Below are 22,872 nucleotides of genomic sequence, written 5' to 3'. Positions count from 1 at the left end.
AGGACAGGTGCACCCGAAATGAAAAGACCATCCTGATGCATCTTACTTGCTACTTGTGCATTCATTTGTTTCGGATTTGCATGTTGACCAACTTATAGGAAAAGTTAGAAAAGGAAAATCAATGTGAGAATCGAAAAAGAAAATTGGCAGTTTTCGAAAAAAATAATAATTTCCAAAATAGTTTGAAATTCTAAAAGGGAAAGGAAATGTCGTGTTTCTTTTAAAAAAATGGTTTTATTTTTTCGAACTACGTAAGTTTATTCATGCCGGATGTAAGATACGTAGGCAACCCACATCGGGCCCAACTATTTAAAAAAAAAGAAGAAATAATTAAAAATGTGGGTACATAAATGTCATTGTGTTGTCATAAGTAAGGCGATGCCATTCTTGTCCAAAATATGTCGAATGTCCCCAAAAGGGCGCCGGAAGGCTGTTTTTGCAAGAACAACAGCCTTTGGTCGTTTTTCTTCAAAAAAAAAAACAATTTATTTTGCCGGTTAGCAAACACAACCTTTAAACCTTCTTCATCGAAGTATTTTTTTTATATATATGAATTTTTTTTAATATTAATGATTTTTTCAAAATGAGTCTTGATTTTGGGTTTTTAAAATTAACATCGCTCACAGGTACAAAATGAGCACCATCCAAAACTCACCGTTCACAGATACAAATGAGTTTCTATTTCAGCTTCATATGTGGTGGCATGAGTTAGGAGAAGATGGTCAGAAATGGGTCATTAAGTATTTGGGAGCTCTCACAGATATTATGAAAGTTAAACCACGCGATGATTTGATCACGACATTAGTGACTTTTGGGACCCTGTTCACAATGTCTTTCGCTTCTCTGATTTCGAGCTTACTCCCACATTAGAAGAAATAGCTGGATATTCCGGTTTTGACGGAAATTTGAGAAACTAGAATCTTATATTCCCAAAGGCCCCCTCAATACACCGATTCTTTGATCTTTTGAATATCAGTAATCAAATCAGAAAAAGCAACATTGTCAAAGGGTGTTGTTCTTTCAACTTCCTATTTCAAGGTTTGGAAAGCAGGATGGATTTGAAATTCATGAAAAGGGCCTTACTAACAAACAAAACAGGGACACCTGGCAGATTCACTGACGCTTTGCTTTCATGGTAGCTTTTCTAGGAATCACGGTCTTCCCGAACAAAGAGCGGACGATTGATATTCACATAGCCAGAGTCGTACAAGTCCTCACTACCAAAGAACATCACACACTTGCCCCGATCATTCTCTCAGACATTTATCGGACGTTGACTTTGTGTAAATCCGGGGCAAAATTCTTCGAAGGTTGCAATATTTTGTTGTAAATGTGGTTGACTGAACATCTCCAACATCACCCCAAGTTCATGCAGTATGGTCCAAGCAAAGACAATTTCATCGAAAGTTATGAAGAAAGAATAAAAGATTATAAATCTCCAGAAGGGGTGGAAGCCTGGATATCCCATTTAAGATCTTTAATGGCGAGTCAAATTGAGTGGACTTTGGGATGACTCCCGGTAAGAGAGGTGATACACATGTCAACCTTGAAGAGTTATTTGCTGTTGTTGGGTTTAAGAAGCATCCAGCCGCATGCGCCACAGAGAGTTCTAAGACAACTGGGGAGATACCAAGTGGTGCCTGATGATGAAGATTTAAGTGTGCAAGTGATCGAACTGCACCCCGAAGCCACTCTCCCTGAGGCTTTAATCCAGCAGATTTGGAATGGTTGTCGATACTTGAAAGATGATACCCAAGTTCCAGATCCTGCGAAAGGCGAGATAAATCCGGGTTATGCTAGGTGGTTTGAGAAAAGATCCCGTGTGGATGATGCGCCAGAACCTGATCCAAGAAGGCCCATAAAAATACCGCATGTTCAAGCCTTTGATGACAAAATCCAAGAACGGTTGGCTTGGGCTGAAAAGGAGAAGGGGTACAAAGCAACTATTCGTGCCTTAGAAGAAAGCCTGAGGAACCTCAATTTGGAGAGAGCCTTACAAACACAAGAAGCAGAAGGTGAAAAGAAGAGTCTGATTAGCCAGAATAAAACTCTTCGCGCTCAGTTTCAACAGATGAAGAAAGCCTCTGAAGCGCCAGTGAGAAGTTGGAAAGATCAGAAAATCATTGCTAATCTGATGGAAAAAATGCAAGATTATGACTCCATCTTGACAAAAACTGAAAAGGCCTTAGACAAACCTAAGGAAAAAATCATACAGTTAAATGAGGAAGCCAAATCTAGTAAGGAACGCCAAGTAATGAGATGTGAAGAAGAAATGGCTCAATTTAAGAGAGAGAAGGACCATTGGATACATTCAGAAGCTCAACTCCATGCACAGTTGGAAGAAATGAGAAGGTACAACAGAAAACATCAGCACGCAGATATTGATAGGGAGAGAGCACAGGCAAGACTCGATCAAGCCAGACTTCGAGCTCAATTGGAGTCAGCTTTAGATCGCGAAGACCGCATAAGAGATATAGCCACCACTCGCCAACAATGATTGTAAAACCAAGACCAAAATCTCTAAGATTTCAGAGCACAAATCCATGATTTGGCTGTTTACACCTCTCAAAGTTATGTAAACTGCCAATGGATGGATTATGGAAGGTTTCTAGAGCATGCACCTACTTTTGCTCGTCATCTTGCGGTGGAGTTAGAAAGAATGTACCGTACACTAGGAGGTCAGCCGGGTCAAGCCCCACCGTGAGCAGATGTTCCAGTAATCAAAAGCAAAAGATTGTGGAGTGAATCGTAGTCATAGTTGTTGGAACTTCTTGTATAATAGTCATGTTTTAGTTTGAGTCCGTGTCGAGTCTTTTAAAACCATTTTCTTAAAGTGTTGTCCAAATGTAATGTCATTTCTGTCTTTGTATTGTTTCGTTTGTTAAAAATGAATAAGAGTATTAATAATTGTTTCCACCAGAACTACGCTCGGTCTGATTCATGCATGGTCATGATACGTAGGCAATCTTCATAAGATTCGACCACAACCAAAAGAAAAGAATAAAATGAAAAAGGGGAAATAAAGATAGGCGTGAGTGACAATAAAAGGAAAGATCAGGAAAAGCTGGGATGACACAAGCAACCGAGCAAATACATGATAGAAAATGGTTAATTGCCTAGGTGCATTGTATCCCAACGTGTAATTGCATATGTGTTAAACTCTAAAAACTAACAAGTTTGTTGTTTTCCAGAGAATTCAAGCAGTTAGTTTATCTAGAGTATACTGGCACATTATCATTACCAAACCAGATCAAAAGGACCAATACCGGAAATCATGTCTCTCCCGGATGTCGACACAAGGGTTGAGGTAGAGGAGTTGGACGTCAGTAAAATGAAAGAGGAGATGCTCAAACTTAAGCAGCAAATGGCCGAGATGTATCAGGCCTGGTCTGAAGGACAATCACCCCCAGCTTACCCTGCTAACCCTGCTTCCACCCCACCACCGGCTCAGACTCAAGATCATCATGCCACCGATCTATCCCCGAGCTTTCCCATTTACCAGCACTACCGGGGCACCACTTCTCATACACCACAATCGCCACCCCCTAAACCAATTCCATACCCTCCTCCACCAGTAACTCCTGTCTCCGTAGCACCTCCACCAGCTACACTCCACAAATCTCCTAATGAGCCTATGTTCCAGGTCCAAGACAACCAATACTACTCTTCGGAGCCCACTTTCAAAGCTTCAGAAACCCATTCATATACTCCTCGCTTTGACCTCCCAATAGAAGCTGATAAACCAGTCAAAAATACCGAACAAGAGGAGATGTTCAGGAAAGTTAAAAGCTTAGAACAATCGTTCCGAGACATGAGGGGGTTAGGAGGGCAAGTCAGCGTGGCCTACAAGGACCTATGTCTGTTCCCAAATGTGCAATTACCGGCAGGTTTCAAGATGCCCAAGTTCGATCTATATAACGGGCACGGCGATCCAGTAGCCCACTTGAGGGGTTTTTGCAGCAAGATGAGGGGAGCTGGAGGAAAAGATGAATTGTTAATGGCTTACTTCAGTCAGAGTTTGAGTGGATCAACATTGGAATGGTACACCCGCCAAGACCATGGGAGATGGTACACATGGGATGATCTGGCGCAAGCATTTGCTTGTCACTTCCAATACAATCTTGAGATCATTCCAGATCGACTATCCTTGACTAAACTTGAGAAGAAGCACAGTGAAAGCTTTAGAGAATATGGTTTCCGGTAGAGGGAACAAGCAGCAAGGGTAGATCCCCCAATGAAGGAAAGTGAGATGGTAGATTACTTCCTACAGGCTTTGGAACCTACTTACTATGGTCATTTGGTCCAGCTGTGGGAAAGTCATTCAACGAAGTAGTAAAGATGGGGGGCATGGTGTGGATGTGGATAAGTATTTGGTAGGACAGGAGCACGCTATTGAGCGTGGGCAGGAGGTTGGTTGTATGCTTGTGCATGGTGGACGGAAAAATGAGATTCTGGTGGGGGATAGTAGTATTGGGGTGGATTGTGGTGATAAGTTTGTTGGTGGGGTCGAGGTTGATTGTAGTGGTAAGGTGAACCTCTAGATCCGGACCAAGTTCCTGAATCAACCATTGCTGCTTCCTCTCTCTTCTTCTTCCCAATCCCTCCTATGCCGCTCTGAATAGCCTGAGTAGTCGCTTTGATAGCCGAATAGCTCATGATTTTATTCGACTTGAGGAAACAACCAAATTTATTTTTATTTGTTCGTTTATATTTGAATGTATATTTTGCTAATTATTAAATCGAATTCTTCTACTTTTATATTCATATACTATATATTTAATAACTGTTTAATTGAAACCCATCAAATTCTCTACCTCTGGCAAAGGGAAAAAAGCTACCAATTCTTTTTTTTTCCTTTCCCTTTTTGTATTTAAATATATTTTTATTAATTGTCTCATAAAGTTAATAGTAAAACATTGATTTTGGTAGAAGATAAATACAGAAGCTCTCCTCAACAATAGGAATGTTGAATAGCATTGACCGCAAGAACTGCTGATTGCGTCAAAAAATGTTGGGTTTTTCGGATTTGGGCCTATTGTCTTTGAGCTATAGATTTGCAAAGTTATAACTAGGCTACTCAGTTGTAATGTGTGTATGAGTTGTACTTATGTGCAATTCTCCCAATTAATTTCATGGATGGTCATCCAACTTATAGAAATGTCTTAGCAAAGTTACTTTTGTTTTATTTAGGATAACAAGGTCCCTTGTACCCATTTAATCTACCCGATAAGAAGATGGGTCTAATTTTAAAATAACAAGTTCTATAGTCCGTTTGGCCAAGCTGCAAAAATTAGCTTATTTTGAGAAGTGTTTTTTTTCAAAAGTGCTTTTCTCAAAAGTACTTCTGGTGAGAAGCAGTTTATGTTTGGCTAATTAGTTTGAAAAGCACTTCTGAGCAGCAATTAGTGTTTGGCCAAGCTTTAAAAAACTGCTTCTAAGTGTATTTTTCTCAAAAGTGCTTCTCAAAAAAGTGCTTTTGGAGAGAAGCTACTTTTTTCTGCCAGTGTTTTAAAAGGCGGAAGCGTGAGGCGAGGCGTTTTACCCAACATGCGGTAAGGCGTAAGCCCCGAGACACGGGGCGTAAGTCCCAAAAATCTTTAATTTATAATTAATAAAATAAAATTAAAATTATTTTTAAATCTAAAAATTACATAATTCTTTTAAAAAATCCATACAAATCACAAAAAATAGATAATTATTATAATTATATGAACTAACAATAAACAATATACTAATAAATGAGATACAACTTAACAATAAGTCAATAATGTTCTAACCGAAATAACAATCCATATTCCAAACAAGATAAGCAAAATGCGTCATTGATTATTTGTAGGAAAATACAAAAATGAAATAAAATCAAACAAGTTCATGGCAATTATATGCCGTTCTAAACTATAAAGACAAACATTATAGATGCCTTAGAATATAATATTTTAAAATATGAGTGAGGATAACTTTCTAGTAGTTTAATATTAGAGAAAATTTTGCTGCAAACAAATTAATTTGGTCAGATATTGATATCATTGCTAAGAGCACAAATGACACTCATTTTCAACAAAAAAGCAGAAATGCATGTTAGTGCCTTTTCACTATCTAACGAGGAGAAAGCTCAAGGTTCTATGGAGTATGGAGTGTGGATGATTATAACGAGGTTAATGTTTCTTTTTTTAATGGGGTGGAGACAGATTTGGGGTAAAACCAAAAAGGGTTTTAAAAATATAAGGGCAATTGTCAAAATTATCCTTCAATTGGTTAAGTTCCCTGGGGCGTGAGTCTTAGTTCTGAGGCGAGTCTTGCGCCTAAGCGTGCGCCTCATCTCTTGGGGCGTGCGCCCAAAAGGATCTACGCCTCTCATTAACGCCCAGATGCGTTTTACATACGCCCCGCCCTGATTCACGCCCCAAGACTCGCCCCATAAACTCCCCTAAAAACACTGTTTTCTGCTTCTCCAAAACTGCTTTTGCTTCTCCTCAAAAGAACTTTTTTTCCTTCCAAAAGCTTGACCAAACACCTCAATTTTTGGCCAAAAGTACTTTTGGCCCCAAAAAGGTACTTTTGGCCAAAAAGAAGCTTGGCCAAGCAGGCTACTAGTCCTTAACAATGTAAACCTATATTAAAGAGGATAGTTTGCAATGTGGTTAAGCCAACTAGCACTTTAAGAAAGGACGCAAGGAAAAATTAGGACTAAACTAATTTAGACAAAGCGATAAGAATTGCAATAAAACTTAAGAATTGATAAGTGAAAGATAAAGTTCTAAATTTGAATTCAAAAATAAATATTAAAAAACAGATATTGTAAATCCACTAGATTATCCCATGATGTACTATTTTGAAGCTTAGATAGTCTTATCAGATATATATCATTTCGAATATCTATATCAAATATGCAATCATAACTACTCATCGGCAAAAAGGGCATAATAGATGTAAAGCTATTAAACTATTATTAATCAATAGTTATTTGTGTAGTATTTCAGAAAGAAAAAAAAGGGGGCATAATTTCGCACAACCCAACACCAAAAATTAGGAAGCTATTTTGGAACACTTTCTTTTCTAACATTTTGTCCAACAACTTTTTATATGATTTTTAAGTGAGATTTCAATCTATCTTAACAATACAGTGTTCAATAAAATAGGTCCTAAGCATATAAGTGACAAGTAAAACGGCAACAAATAGTAAACTAAGCCGATTGAGCAGACAAGTGAAGTTAGATTATTACATTCTACCAGACAGCCAACAAGGAATTACATCGCTTCATTTATTTAGAACTGTATATCAACTGCTTTCTTCTTTCATCGTTCCACCCTAACCCTGCAGAACCTTTGTTTCCTGTGGCCTGTAATGGTTCGATCAAACCATTGTTGCTGCGGCCAAGTGCCTCCCCCTGTGCAAACAGCCAAGCATTTAGGTGACAACACCAATAGTATATTTGCAAATTTCTCTTAAGCAGTTTCTTTCACAAAGATCCTATGTAATCGTGAGGTTACATTATCTTCATTATTAGACATAGCACTGAAATTACCCATAAAGAGAATCTAATAATTTTCAAATATAGAACTTTTTCTTTTTGATAAAAGATGGATTATGATAAGTTAGAACTAATATATCCACTGAAAGACTGAGCGAGACTGGTAGGGACACACAAACAAAGAATGTCATTGCACGAGGATGTGATTTGCCAATCTGGGGCAAAGAAAGCCGTCCAACCCTAAAGTTAAAGAGGCTCGCAGCAACCTTGTAATGAATTAACAAGGAAAGGTTCCTTTTCCACACAAGTGAAAAGATTGGATGGACACCTAGAGATAGGCGATCAATATGGAAGAAAGAGAGAGAACATTCAGAGTATTACACGTCTAGGTGAATCTCCTTTTATTTTTTGTGATAGAAAGGTAAAAGTCTAGGCGGGTTTCTACTTTCTTGAGATCATCAGATAAGGCATTTCTAAATTATGTGAAACCACCTCATGACACTAGTAGCTAAAATTATAATTCCTGAGCTAGTGAATGTTTTAAATTGTACCTCCTTCCAGCCCATGTTTTCCAAAATTCTTCTGGCATAGCTACCAGCTCCAAATGAATTGCTCAAGGATTCAGAAAGAGCTTCCTCTGGACCGGCAGATGTATCCAAAGGAACAGAATCATCACAGTTAGGTGAACTTTTTTGCCCTGGACCAACACCAAACCCGCCATGCAATGCTCTTCTTTCTGCAGCTCTGTCCCTGTACACATGGTCTCTGTCCTGGAATGACATAATCACACAATTTAACAGATAGGTAAGATAAAGATCCTAGTGCATGCCCATCTAAATAGAAGAAAGCATTTCTTTAGTAAAATTACAAAACTATCTTTTTTGATTGTTGAAAATTACAAAATTATCTTATGAGACAGTTCAATTATTTTTACGATACATGGTAGAATTCTCCCAACCACCGAACAAAAGCCCCTCTATCCAGGAGCCCCAAGTGGCCCTTACCCACTTTGTTTCCTTGGTGACTCAAACATATAACCTTATGCTTGGAGATGGAGGGTCGATACCACTAGATCATCCCTCCCTTGTCTTCGATTGATTATTTTATCACTAATGAGTATGAAATCATCATCCATCCAAACACAACTCAGCCACTAGCACTATTGTCTAGATATTTCATTTTATGCTGTTAATCAGCTGTACTGACATGTTAATTTATCTTCGTTTTTTCAGCTGTGCTGACCATCTAAATATTTTAACACAATTTACTACCTTTCCCAGATAACAATTTTTCTAGTGCAGCAACTTAATAGATAGTAATTCTTTTCGAAAAGGTCTAACTCATTTTTAGAGCTTTAAGATACTAAATCTGCTAAAGAACTCACCCTAATTGACTGCATAACCCAAATCATCTCTAAGTAGAAAAATTGTAAAGCACTTGAAACATAAAGTGGACGTAAAATACCCTTTCAGCAGCACTGATCTCTAACGGCAGACACACATCCTCCTCACCCGGTAGCCCTGTGCTTATGGGTTTATATCTTTCAGTGACTGGTGAGCATGTCTTGATTTCTCTGCTGATTGACATTTGTGGAAAGCGCCAATTTTTCGTTGGATTGGAAGAATCATAATTGGACAAAGAAGCCAAATATTGTGTGCTAGGATTTCTCAACCTATACACCTGACCTGTAGGAAGGAAACATTTTGATAGAACGCCAGTGAAGATAGAAACTAGGATGGCCCATGCCTTAACTAAAATTTCGTACTCAAGATAAGAAAACAAACATCTTTTCATGACAGCACATTAACAGAACTTTTCTTTCCTTGTGGTTCTACACAAGTATTCTGTGAATTTGCTGATGCAGTGGATTTAATGAAATAAATGATTGTATCTGCAGTTTTCAGTTCCTTTTAGTGCAAGCTTATTTCAGAATGCTGAAGAAAGTTATGGATATTTCAGAAGTTGGAAAACCTTATTCCTTCAAAGTTGCACCTCATTACATCTCCTTTACTGTCCAGATATACATACTATCTATGTTGCGCGAACTCTCCAAAATGTAGCCGCACCCGTGTCGGATCCTTCAAAAATGCACTACTTTTGGAGGATCTGACACGTATCCTGCCACATTTTCGGAGAGTCCGAGCAACATAGCATACTATAACTTACATGACTTGACTAAAATATGAACGCCTAATACGGTAATATTCTGAATCAGGCTGATCATGAATGAATGTGAATGCATACATGCTGATGACAGAAACAGGAAAAGAAAGTATTGGGCCATTAAGTTTTGCCACGGCAGCATGAGTGTGCTCGCATGTAAAAAAATAAAAAGGAAGTTTCTAGCACATGGAATGAAAATATCACAGATTGAATGGACGGAACATATGAAAGGGAATTACGTTAATTGAGATTCTTTTAAAAAGTAGATCACAATAGTTTAACTGGCCATTTTGTAAACCTAAACTAAAACAGGACATGTTAGCAGTAAGTGATCTGTGTAATTGCATAGGATGCAGAAGATTCCATGTAAATGGAAGTTTGACAATGCAAACCTGATGTAACTCGTACCAGATCAAGATGGACTTCACATACTGGAGCAGTTTTAAGAAGATGGCCACTTGGGGGCATTGATGGATGCAACTTAGCATTGGGCTTTACCAGTCGTCCAACCAGCCTGGCCACCCTTCTTTTTCGACCTTTTCTGATCTTTTTAACCACTGACCAGTCCCACAAATCAACAGCCTGAATATGTGAGAGAGAATCTTCAAATGGTCGTTCAACTTGACCATACTGGGCTCGCCAGTTTTCTTCCTCCAAACAAATGTCTGTTCTGAGGAAACTTCAGTCAATTTCATGCATACAAAAGTATGAAAATGAAGAAGTTCAAAATAAGCATCATATTGTTTCAAAATCCCCAAAATCCTTCTTCTTTCCTTGCTTGCCTATTCCATTTTTCCCCGTATGAGTTGCAGCACAGAGGAATCCCTTAGATAGTCAGATTTTCTTTAACTCCCACTTTGTTCGAACTACAAAAAGAAGTAAGAGAGAGAGAGAGAGAGATTCACCATCATTAGTTCTCTCCAGTGACCCCAAATAATTTTTTATGAGGATATCTTCCCCCTTGGGTGCAGCCCTTCCCTAGGCTCTGCTTGAACACGGAATGCTTCATGCACCGGGCTGCCCTTTTTCTATCTTCCTTCGATATATCTTGAATTTCTAAACTACTATATCATTGGAGAAGAGTTAAACCTATACAACAACTACTACGCCTCGATTTCACTAAGAGTTAAACCTGTCAATAGAACAAAATGCTAGACAAAAAGAGAAAAGCAAAGGAAGCAATTGACAATAGGCAAAATTTTTGCCACCCCCATATGCGTTCTGTCAACAATTCATCAACATTTTCAACACTAATGCCTTAATTCCAAGTGAGAAATTTTTTATAGAATAAATAAATGCCGATTACCAAAAATCAATACTAACCTTCATCCGTGACATCTGCATTTGGATCAGCAGAATCTGTCCAGTCATCTGGTATCCATTCACCTTCCTCAAGTTCATATATGATACCATTCCCTGCACCAACCAAGGTAGCATGACTTGCAATACAACAGTTCAAATCATATTTTGAGCAAAGCAGATATCTTGAACCAACCAGGTGCGGATAAATATGAGTTATCTGTTTCATTTGTTTCTGGAGCCACTGTCATGTCAGAAGTACTATTGGCAGCTTGACTGGAATAATTTGCCAGATAAAGTTCAATGAGAGTATCTTCAAGCCTGACAGTAGATGTATCACACCAGTTGGGAAAGAAAAATAACTACAAGAACAAACATACAAGATAACTAAACACGTCGTTTTACCACTCCGAGGGTGGTGGTGGATTTTCTGGAAGCTTGCAATCGGTATCCTCCAACTGCTCTGCTTAGAGTGAAATTGAAAGAGAAAGTAAGCGACAGTCAAGTGCAGATGACTTCTAAACTACCATAAACAAGGATTATCATGCCCAAATAGTTTTCTTGAATAGGCCGCAATTCGAAGAACAATGATTATACTTAGGGTGAAAACACTACTGGTGGTGACAAAGGACTGATATCAAGAGGGCTCAATAATGAGACACAGTAAAATAACAAAGAATTTACAGATATCATAAGGGAAGAAATTGCATGAATAAACTGTTGCGGAAGCCAAGTGTATATAGTGTGAATGAGTCACAACTACTATACCAAAAATTATGGCAGCCACCAAATAATAAATAAGACAATAAAACAACAATAAAAGAAACACCAGAATTTACGAGGTTCAGCCAATTTTGCCTACTTCCTCGGACATAACCAATATTTTATTCCACTCCAAAATACAAATGAAATAATACTAAAGAGAGAAGATACAAATGTCTTAAGAAGATAAGAAGACAAATGAGAGGTGTGTTTAAATCCTAAACATTAGGCCTCATTTTATAGGGAGCAATTCTCCCCCAAATACAAGTCTCCCACCGATGTGGGATGAAGACATATTCAACAAATCTCCACCTTGGCAAAATTCCACATCTTTAATTTTCTCTCAGTAACAAATTTTGGTTGTGTCTTCATCTTCAATCTTCAGTGTTCAACAATGTTGATCAAATCCAAACAATGTTAAAACTTGACCGCAGTCACCACTTTTGTCAGCATATCAGCAGGATTCTCTGTAGTATGAATTTTCTTCACCATGACTCCACCTTCTTCTATGATTTCTCGTATGAAATGATACCGAACATCAATGTGCTTCGTCCTTGCATGATAAACTTGGTTCTTCGCTAATTGAATAGCACTTTGACTATCACAAAAAATTGTGATACTTTTTTGTCCAATACCAAGCTCTTTTAGCAACCCCTGAAGCCAAATTGCCTCCTTTACAACCTCTGTAATAGCCATGTACTCTGCCTCTGTTGTAGACAAAACAACTATTGACTGTAAAGTAGACTTCCAACTAACTGGTGTCTTTGCAAAAGTAAACACATAACCAGTAGTTAATCTTCGTTTGTCCAGATCACCCGCAAAATCTGAGTCACAATATCCAACTACAGACTGATTGCCTTCCTGCTCAAAAACTAACCCAACATCTACAATATTATGAATATACCGTAGAATCCACTTCACAGCTTGCCAATGCTCCTTTCCTGGATTATGCATATATCTGCTAATAATTCCAACAGTTTGTGAAATATCAGGTCTCGTACAGACCATTGCATACATCAAGCTACCAACAACATTTGTGTATGGTACCTTTGACATTTACCCTCGTTCAGCTTCATCTTTTGGCGACATAGTAGTACTTAGCTTAAAATGGGGAGCAAGTGGAGTACTAAAGGAACCATCTTTAAGCTTGCGCAAATACACACAATGATCGTATTTGCTTCTCTTGTACCCTTGCCGCAACATAAACTTGTCAAATCGTTTGTGCCATTGTCTGGAAGATTGTTTCAATCCATATAACGATTTTTCAAGTTTGCACACCATATTTTCCTTTCCAGCAACTTTGAATCCTTCTGGCTGAGTCATGTAGATTTCCTCCTCCAAGTTTCCATGTAAAAACGCAATTTTTACATCCATCTGAACTAGTTCCAAATCCAATTGTGCTACCAAAGCCAACATAATTCTAATAGAGGAATGTTTTACAACTGGAGAAAACACTTCATTGTAATCAATTCCCTCCTTTTGAGCATATCCTTTGGCCACCAATCTTGCTTTGTAGCGAACATCTTCTTGGTTAGGAAATCCTTCTTTCTTTGCAAATACCCATTTGCACCCAATTGCTTTCTTTCCCTTCGGGAGATTGGCCAATCTCCATGTATGATTCTGATGAAGGGACTGTATTTCATCATTCATGGCAATCCTCCACTTATCTTCTTCTGAACTTTGGACTGCGTCTTTATAAGTGGTAGGAACATCATCAGCTACAATTGAGGTTGCACAAGCAACCGTCTCTATAAGACGAACAGGTTTTGTTATTGTCCTTTTTGGCCTGCTAGTTGCAATTGATTCAAGTTGTTGTTGAGGTTCCTGAGTTGGAATCTCCCTCTCTACTGGCTCTTCTTCCAGAGGATAATCTTCATTTGTTTCCTCCTCTGCTTCTTGTGTAGGAAAAATAAATTTTCCCTCAAACTCCACCTGCTTAGAAGCACCCTCATTTTGTTTGGTATCTTCTGTTACCTTATTTACCATAGCAGATTCATCAAAGGTAACATCCCTGCTGAATATTACTTTCTTTGTCATAGGACACCATAAGCGATATCCTTTGACTCCAGAAGTAATTCCCATAAAAATAGCCTTCTTTGCCCTTGGATCCAATTTTGACTCTGTCACATGATAATATGCAGTTGAGCCAAACACGTGCAAAGAGTCATAATCTACAGCAGGCTTTCCATACCATTTTTCAAATGGTGTCTTGCCATCAATAGCAGCAGATGGTAGACGATTAATGAGGTGACATGCATATGTAACTGCCTCAGCCCAAAATTCTTTGCCCAAGCCAGCATTGGACAACATACACTGTACCTTCTCCAGCAAGGTCCGGTTCATACGTTCTGCCACTCCATTCTATTGTGGTGTATGTCTGACAGTGAAGTGTCGGACGATGCCATCATTTTCACAGACCTTATTAAAATGATCATTTTTGTATTCACCTCCATTGTCTGTGCGAATACACTTGATCCTCCTGCCTGTTTGATTCTCCACCATCATTTTCCATTTGAGAAAAATTCCCAACACTTCATCTTTGCTCTTCATTGTATACACCCATACTCTTCGGGAAAAATCATCAACAAAGGTTACAAAATAGTGCTTCCCACCCAATGAAGGTGTTTTGGAAGGACCCCAAACATCAGAGTGTACATAATCCAAAATGCCTTTAGTATTATGGATCGCTGTACCAAATTTAACCCTTGTCTGTTTCCCTTTGACACAATGCTCACAAAACTCCAAGTTGCAAGCCTTTACTCCTTTTAACAATCCTTGATCTGATAGAGTTTTCAAGGATTTTCCTCCAGCATGTCCCAAGCGCATGTGCCATAGCTTGGTTGCTTCTGCCTCTTTGTCGTCACTGGATGTTACTGTCGCTGTCCCAATAACTGTACTGCCACGATAGCGGTACATATTATTATTCTTCCGATTAGCCTTCATTACCACTAGTGCACCGGAGCATACTCTCATCACTCCATTTTCTGCAATGATTTTGAACCCTTTTGATTCTAGGGCTCCCACAGAGATGAGATTCTTCTTCAAATCCGGTACATATCGAACATCTGTTAATGTTCTGATCATTCCATCATGGTTCCTTAATCGTATTGAACCAATGCCATATGAGGTAAGAGGGCTGTTATCCGCTGTGTGGATGACTCCATATTCTCCTTCTTGAAATTCCACGAACCAGTCCCTGTTGGGACACATATGATAGCTACAAGCCGAGTCCATCAACCATATGTCTGATGATGTTGATGACTCTGTTGTAACTAATGAGAAGTCTGAATCATCACAATCAGCTACATTTGAATCCATAATGGCCTTTCCATTGTTATGTTTGGCCTTATTCTTCAACTTCGGACAGTCTTTCTTCCAGTGCCCTTTTTCTCGACAAAAGGCACATTCATCTTTGCTGGGTCTGGATCTTGACTTGGATCTTCCCTTCTTTGTCCTCGTTTGATTTTGAGGACGACCCCTCACAAACAGTGCTTCTCCTTCTCCGCCCTTCTGTTTTTCTCGCTTTCTTTGTTCATAGCTGTACAAAGCCGAACAAACTTCTCTGAGAGAAATTGAGTAGAGTAGTTTCAAGGTACTCGTACTCACCAGGAAGTGACCCCAACAACATCAAGGCCAAGTCACCATCATCAAAAGTTGCATCCATATTTTGTAAATCTGTGACCAACTTATTGAAACTGGTGATATGTTCGTTCATTGTGGTACCAGGAATATAGGTGAAGCGAAACAGTCTCTTCTTCATGTACAATTTATTTTGACTGTTTTTCTTCAAAAATTTATCCTCCAGTGCTTTCCTTAATTTACTTGCAGAAATTTCCTTTGTGTATGGATATTTCTGCTCTCTAGCAAGGTAGGATCGAATGATACCGCAAGCAACACGGATGATAATTCTCCAATCTTCTTCTCCAATAACATCTGGTCTTTTTTCTTCAATGGCAAGATCTAGCCCTTGTTGAAAAAGGACATCTAGAACCTCGCCTTGCCACATCCCAAAATGTCCTGACCCGTCAAAAATTTCTACCGCAAATTTCGCATTTGACACAATTCTTGTCACAAGCGAAGATGCCAATGATGACGTATTGTTGACACTTGATGTAGATTCTTCTTGTTTATTATCTCCCATCTTTGACACAAATATTATTTAATAGCTGACGACACAAATCAAGATTATTTTCTTTCTGGTGTGGAAGATCAGATTAAGCTGCAACAACAGAGCATACTCAGACAGAACCTTGACTCAGTTACCAAGATAAATCTTTTCTGATGTGGAAGATCAGACTATGTTGCAATCACAGAGCATACTTAGACAGTACCTTGGCTCTGATACCAATTGTTGCTGAAGCCAAGTGTATATAGTGTGAATGAGTCACAACTACTATACCAAAAATTATGGCAACCACCAAATAATAAATAAGACAATAAAGCAACAACAAAAGGAACACCAGAATTTACGAGATTCGGCCAATTTTGCCTACTTCCTCGGACACAACCAATATTTTATTCCACTCCAAAATACAGGTAAAATAATACTAAAGAGAGAAGATACAAATGCCTTAAGAAGATAAGAAGGCAAATGAGAGGTGTGTTTAAATCCTAAATATTAGGCCTCCTTTTATAGGGAGCAATTTTCCCCCAAATACAAGTCTCCCACCGATGTGGGATGAAGACATATTCAACATAAACATCTTACATCAAACACTTTCCCCAAGTCAAATATATCAGCAATGAGCAAACCATGAGCAAAACTTATTTCGACAATAACTCAGCCAGTAATAATTCAGAAGAAACTGCTACAATTCATTTAAATTTAAAGAAACCACTTTTCCCAGTTTAATAGGAAACTGATTCCTAGTAATGGCTCCACATCTATATATCTTAGACTACTCGCACCCACCAAGTTGCAACAAAAAGTTCAAATAGCTCGAAACTTAATGGATAAGCAAAGTATATCTACTGCAGCAACAAACTTCATCACAAAACACAACATCTTATACATAGGCAGAGACGGGCAGGCGAACTAATTTACCTTCAGAGAACTCAACAGAAAGTGGTTCCACTGTTTGAGCCACATCTTCACTGATGTCAGCATTTATCTCATATTTGTTAGACTCCGCAGGCGCAGGCGCAACGCAACTATTCTTTTCAGGAGAAGCAACCTGATGTTGAATAATAAACGAGCTTTACAAACACAAATCACTCCGAAAATCAACTACTACGCCAACTGTTTGGATGTCGTAAATGGAAGGCTAAACCCCCCCAAAAAAATACCTGAGAATACTCCATGAGAACATAAGTACCATTTTCGAATTTGTAATATAGGCCATCTTTACAGCTGTAGTACCAGCCTGCTTGAGGATCGTGATAAAATCCAGCGCTGCATCAAACCAGACGAAGGTCACACAATATTAGCTACAAATGAACGCGAGAAATAACGATTAATCTTAAGTAATTAATATAATTGCTAAAAGGAATCCAAATTCTATCTCAGATTAAATCCAGAGGTGATTTAAAAGTTTAAGCCCCAATTTCAGGAGCGAAGAGGAAAACGAGGAATGGAATTGGAGACGAATCACGGAAATTGTTCGAGAAAAGAAGACAGTACCGGGCGTGGTAGTAAAGCTGAGAACTTTCATCCCATACGAACTGATTTTCGCTTTGCTCGGATTCCTCCAGCTCTTCTTTCACGGTTTCCGCCATTACTAAGCTGTCAATGTCGATTGAGAAATTCTACTTGTTGAGGTAGATGTTGGAGATCAATATGGTGTTAAGGATTATTTCAATTTGAATGCACTTATTTTTTGTATGCTTGGTTAAATTTTATGGTATGGTATCCTTATAACAGTAAAATATACCACTTCATGTAAGGACATATTTGGTGTGGTCGCATCGTTACCTTGTCTTTTTCTCTCAATCTCACCCTTCATTATTATTAAATAATAATATTTTATCATTTACTCTACCTTTTTATATAATAATTTATCTTGTATCATAATTTTTCTTTATAATATTGTAAGTTTATTCTTCATGTTACTAAGTGTGTGATATCGTGAAACGATGACAAACGACACAATCTATCCAAACATTGTATTTATCAAACGATACAGTATAATACAATACAATACATTATGAAATTAAACGATACGTAACAACCATCCACACAAGCTATAAGGGTCACCAAAGTTCTCACAACAAACAACAATCGGCTCACACGATTAAAAATCACCACCTTAGCAGGATTTTTAACGTGCATGAATTACACTTTTAATCCCTCACCTCTTACAATAACTCTATTTAAACTCTTTGTAATAACTGTATTACAAAGCCACACTCTTAATTAACTCTAGTCAAACAACCAAAAGCAATAATAATTAAATGAGTCCTACTAAATGCTTTCAAAAAACCGTGTAGCAATACAAATAAATAACAAAAGACAAAGATACAACAAACTAAAGGACACAAGACATATTCAATGATGGGATCTAGTCCTTTGTTCTGTAGCAGCTTTGTTCTTCAATGCACTTGAGGAAACAAAGGCGGCTCCATACACTTGAGAGAATATATGTTTTTGTTGTAAGTATTAGGTCAAAACCTTGTATCATGTTCTTCAATGAAGTTTGACAAATCATATAAACCATACTCGCATAATTTATCAAATTTTCCCTTTTTGGTGATGGCAAACATAGAATTGATATTTTCTTTTGAGTACTAAATTTCCACATGTTCCCCCTACGAATCAGACGCCTTCCCCCTAAGGACTAATTTTCTGCCCTTCAATTTTCTTTCCCTTTTTTGCATCATTATAAAAGAATAAGACATACATATGTAAAAAGAAGTACAGAAAAATTAACTCATGACACTTGTGTGCACTGATAAGTAGGGATTTTGACCGCTTATTTGCTCTCTTTTACTTGTATTTTAGCTCTTAAATGCTTAAAGGTATTCCAGAAAACTAATGAAATGTGCTTTCGTGCAGGAACATTGGGAAGCGAGCCAAAAAAGTCAAAATCAACTCATAAAGGAGTCAAAAGTGGACAAGGACCAAAACAAGGCAAAAATGCCTACAGTGCGGACCGCACAATACTGTGTGCGGGCACAAACAAGGAAAGAACAATGTCAGACTTCCTTCAGAGTATGCGGACCACACAAATATTGTGCGGCCGTAGAACAGGAGATTGAGAGAGTTGGTTTTTGAGTGGCTGAAGATATGAGGACCGCACCATAATTGTGCGGTCACACTCACAATTATGTGGTCCGCAGAAGAGAAGAATCAGAGAGCCATGTCCAGTCTAGATTCAAGTGTGCGGCCGCACTCAGAATTGTGCGGTCCGCACAATCAAATAAAGTGGGTACACATCCCACTTTTATGCGACTGCAGAAAGCCCACTTGACCAGTCAAGCTCAGAGTGCGGACCACACACAGAATTGTGCGGCCGTACAACCTCCGCAAGGGCGTTTTAGTCAGATATTTTTAGCTTAGTATAAATAGAACTTTTTGTCATTTTTAGGTTAAGTTGTATCAATGTAGTGCACCTGAGCTGTTTTTCTTTACTGTTTTGAGTAATATTGTACTAGATTAACTTCTAAACATTAGATTTCTTTCCTTAATCAATTATTATGCATTCTATCTTAATTTCTTCTTTAATTTCTCCATTTTCATGAGTAGCTAAATTTTTAGCTAGGGTTGTGGCCCAACCCTAGTGTGGGTACTTCATGGGTGTTTGATTTATGGCTTGTTTGTGATTAGGTTGGTGATATTTAACCTAGTTCTTGCTTGAATTCAAGAATTAATGGTTACAAATATTGATTCAATGCCCAATTTACTTAGTCTCTACTTGAGAAAGAGAGACCAAGTCTAGGAAAACTTGGCTAATAAGAAATTGAGGTGAACTCAAGAAATTGATAGCCCCAATTAAAGGGTCAAATCTAGAGATAGTAAGACCCGACTTGAGCATATATCACTTGTTTTGTGCAATACCCATTTGGACTTGAGAAAGCCAAATTAGGCAAAATCACTCAAACTACCGAGAGGTATAGAGTGGGTAATTACGTGTGATTGCTATATTACAACCCCGACAAATCAAAATTGTCCTAGAGTTTACAACTAGTTAGGTAACCACCTAAGTGGAAGTCACGACCTTAGATCTTTTATCATTTGAAAAAAAACTAAACAAAAAATATTGTCTTCTAGTTTTATAATTGCAATCAATAGCTTAAAGTAGAAGTAGAAACAACAAACAAGAATGTGGAAGTGTAATTTGAGGCACATCACACAATTATACTAAATATATACATAATCCCAATTCTAACTCCTTATGGATTCGACCCCGACTTGCGTTGGATTTTATTATTGCATCGACCGCCTCACTACCTATATTTGTGGTGTGAGTTTGGGTGACATCAATTTTTGGCACCATTGCCAGGGAGTTAAATAGATTTATCTATATATCTAGATTTTGTGTGATTTGTCTTCTTTTCTTTCCGAGTCACTAACTTTGTTTTTAAATAGATTTTAGGTAAGAAAATGGCTCTCAACAACGAGCCCATCGGGAATTTGCCAATGGGGAAGGATGTGGATGATGACCAAGTTGATGAGGTTCCTCTTGAACCTCAAGCAAATAGACGAGGCCGCCCACCTAAAGATAATGTTCCCGTCCCTACCCCACCTCCACCAAGAGCAACAACACACCGACAGTTACCGAACGATGGTTATGCAAGTGCTATAGTCCCGCCCCGTATTAGGGCGAGCAACTTCCAAATCACCAATGTGATGCTTACACTACTTGCGCAATGGGATTCATCACCAAGGCTCCGAGTCAAAATGCTTACAAGCATCTCAAAGGGTTCGTCGATACTTATTGGGGGAGCAAGCAAACAAATGTCTCCGAGGATGCGCTGCGGTTAAGGCTATTTCCCTTTTCTCTACGGGGAAAGGCATTGGACTGGTTAGAGAGATTTCCTAATCATTCCATCCATACATGAGATACGTTGGCGGAGAAATTCATTGCCAAATATTTCTCCCCGAGACATATGGCAACACTTTGGGATGAGATTCTCTCATTCAAGCAAGAACCCAATGAGCCATTGCACGAGATTTGGAAAAGATATCATACCATGGTCAAAGAGTGCTCGAATAATGATATGACCGAGGCCATGATCCAACAAACCTTTTATAGGGGGATCAACACAACAAATCAATGAGTGGTAAATAAACTCGCCGGTGGGAACTTCATGAACACGCCTTATGCCGAAGCTTGTGAAATTCTTAATGAGATGGCGGATACCTCATCGGCATGGCAAAGTAGAGCCAATGTTCCGCAAGGTGACCCTAATGTTATTCACCAACACAAGGAACTACATGATCATGGGCAAGCTATTGCCGAGTTGACAACCACAATGAATCAATTGGCCAAATCTTAACTTCAACAAGTTCAAGGGCCGAAACAAGTGAATGCAATGGAAGGTATAAATATGATGATGACCAAGAGACGACAACAAGGTCAACAAATGCAAAGCTATCCGGAACAATTCATGCAAGATGAAAATGGTTATAATCAAGGTGATTCGTTCAATGAGCAAGAAGACAAATTTCAATATGTTAACAATTATCAAGGCCAAAGAAACAATGTTAAAGACAAAATCAACAACAATAGCGGTCACAAGGAAATTGAAACAACCAAGGCCACCAAAGCAATTGGATTGGTGGTAACAATAATCAAAGCAATTGGAATAATCAAGGTAACCAAGGCAATTGGGGAGGTAATCGTCAAGGCAATTGGGGTGGAAACAATCAAAGCAATTGAGGAGGCAATAAACAAAGAGGGTGGAACAACAACAACAATCGGGGGTTGGGTTTTCAAAGGCCCCGATGTTCCAACAACCGAGCCTCCCTATTCTCCTCAAAGTTCAAGCTCTTCTAACAATGATATGGGTATAATTGAGAACATGTTTAAACAGATGATGGAAAAGAACGCCGACTCCGATGCTCAATTAGCCTCTCACAATACTTCAATCCGCAATTTGGAAGTTCAATTGGGCCAAACCTCGCAAGCTTTGAACACTCATCTTAAGGGGGCACTAGCGAGTGATACGGTGATGAACCCGAAGGGTGGAAATAATATGGGACATGCTATGGACGTGAATACAAGAAGTGGAAAAAGTGGAGATGCAACCACCTCAAATCAAAAAAGAATTGTGGATAAAGATGTTGTGGTTCAAGAAGATGAAATCCCAAGCAATATGGTTCAAGCTAATGAATAAGTGAGAATTAATATTGATGAAAGTGTGGAGGAGACGCAAGAAGAAGTGAACTCGTTTAGGGAACACGTGATTGACATGCCGGAACCGGCAGTGCCAAAGGCTAAGGCACCAATGCCAAGGCCTCCTCCTCTATTCCCTTAAAGGCTTGCAAAGTAAAACAGTGATAACCAATTCAATTTTATTGATATGATGAAGAGTTTGTCTATTAATGTGCCGTTGGTAGAGGCCTTGGAAAAAATGTCGGGATATGCAAAATTCATGAAGGGCTTGGTAAAAAGAAGAGATCGATGAATTTTGAAACAATTAAGATGACACATCAAGTGAGTGAAATTGTGCACTCAATGGCTCCTAAGTTGGAAGATCCGGGCACTTTCACAATCCCTTGTAATATTGGGAGTTCCGACTTTGCCAAAGCTTTATGTGATCTAGGGGCGAGTATCAACTTGATGCCCTACTCAGTGTTCAAAACTTTGGGAATTGGGCAACCAAGACCCACATATATGAGGTTGCAAATGGTGGATCGTTTGTGGATTTGGTCACCGATGTGATTATTGATGACGCTAGTGCCACGATGAATGTTGAGGATAATTTGGAAGCCGTTTTGCTCAATCTTGATGATATTGAGGAGAAAGAAAGCTATATGGAGTGTGTTAATACATTGCAAGGAATAGGGTCGTACACTTAATGAGCCCCGCAAGCTATCTTTGGATCTTGAAAATCGGAAGACTCCTCCAACAAAGCCCTCAATCGAGGAGCCTCCCACTTTGGAGTTAAAGCCATTGTCTCTACATCTCATGTATGAATTCCTTGGCCCTTCTTCTACTTTATCGGTTATTCTTTCTTCTTGTTTAACTAACATGCAGGTAGAGTCCACATTTGAGATGCTACAAAAGAGGAAGAG

The 22,872-nt window shown here is 38.7% G+C and overlaps 1 protein-coding gene across 2 annotated transcripts; it reads right to left on the bottom strand.

The window, feature by feature from the left end:
* Positions 1 to 7,048: 7,048 nt before the first annotated feature.
* Positions 7,049 to 17,528, bottom strand: LOC104217926 (uncharacterized). Of its 2 annotated transcripts, XM_070171191.1 has the most exons (10): positions 17,317 to 17,528; positions 16,983 to 17,088; positions 16,741 to 16,870; positions 11,340 to 11,397; positions 11,131 to 11,255; positions 10,959 to 11,051; positions 10,028 to 10,300; positions 8,937 to 9,157; positions 8,024 to 8,242; positions 7,049 to 7,388 (listed from the first exon to the last, which is right to left on the bottom strand). In XM_070171191.1, the coding sequence occupies exons 1-10, from the start codon at positions 17,409 to 17,411 to the stop codon at positions 7,263 to 7,265; spliced, it is 1,446 nt and encodes a 481-aa protein (XP_070027292.1). In that variant the 5' UTR covers positions 17,412 to 17,528; the 3' UTR covers positions 7,049 to 7,262. The 2 variants fall into 2 exon arrangements, with proteins under 2 accessions (XP_070027292.1, XP_070027293.1); XM_070171192.1 differs by lacking the exon at positions 17,317 to 17,528 and having other exon boundaries at positions 11,131 to 11,210; positions 11,315 to 11,397.
* Between the last annotated feature and the right edge of the window lie 5,344 nt (positions 17,529 to 22,872).

The sequence above is a fragment of the Nicotiana sylvestris genome, chromosome 3 (assembly GCF_000393655.2).
Source record: "Nicotiana sylvestris chromosome 3, ASM39365v2, whole genome shotgun sequence".
Classification (NCBI taxonomy): domain Eukaryota; kingdom Viridiplantae; phylum Streptophyta; class Magnoliopsida; order Solanales; family Solanaceae; genus Nicotiana; species Nicotiana sylvestris.
The sequence above is the reverse complement of the archived record's forward strand: the minus strand, read 5'-3'. Positions and strand labels throughout refer to the sequence as shown.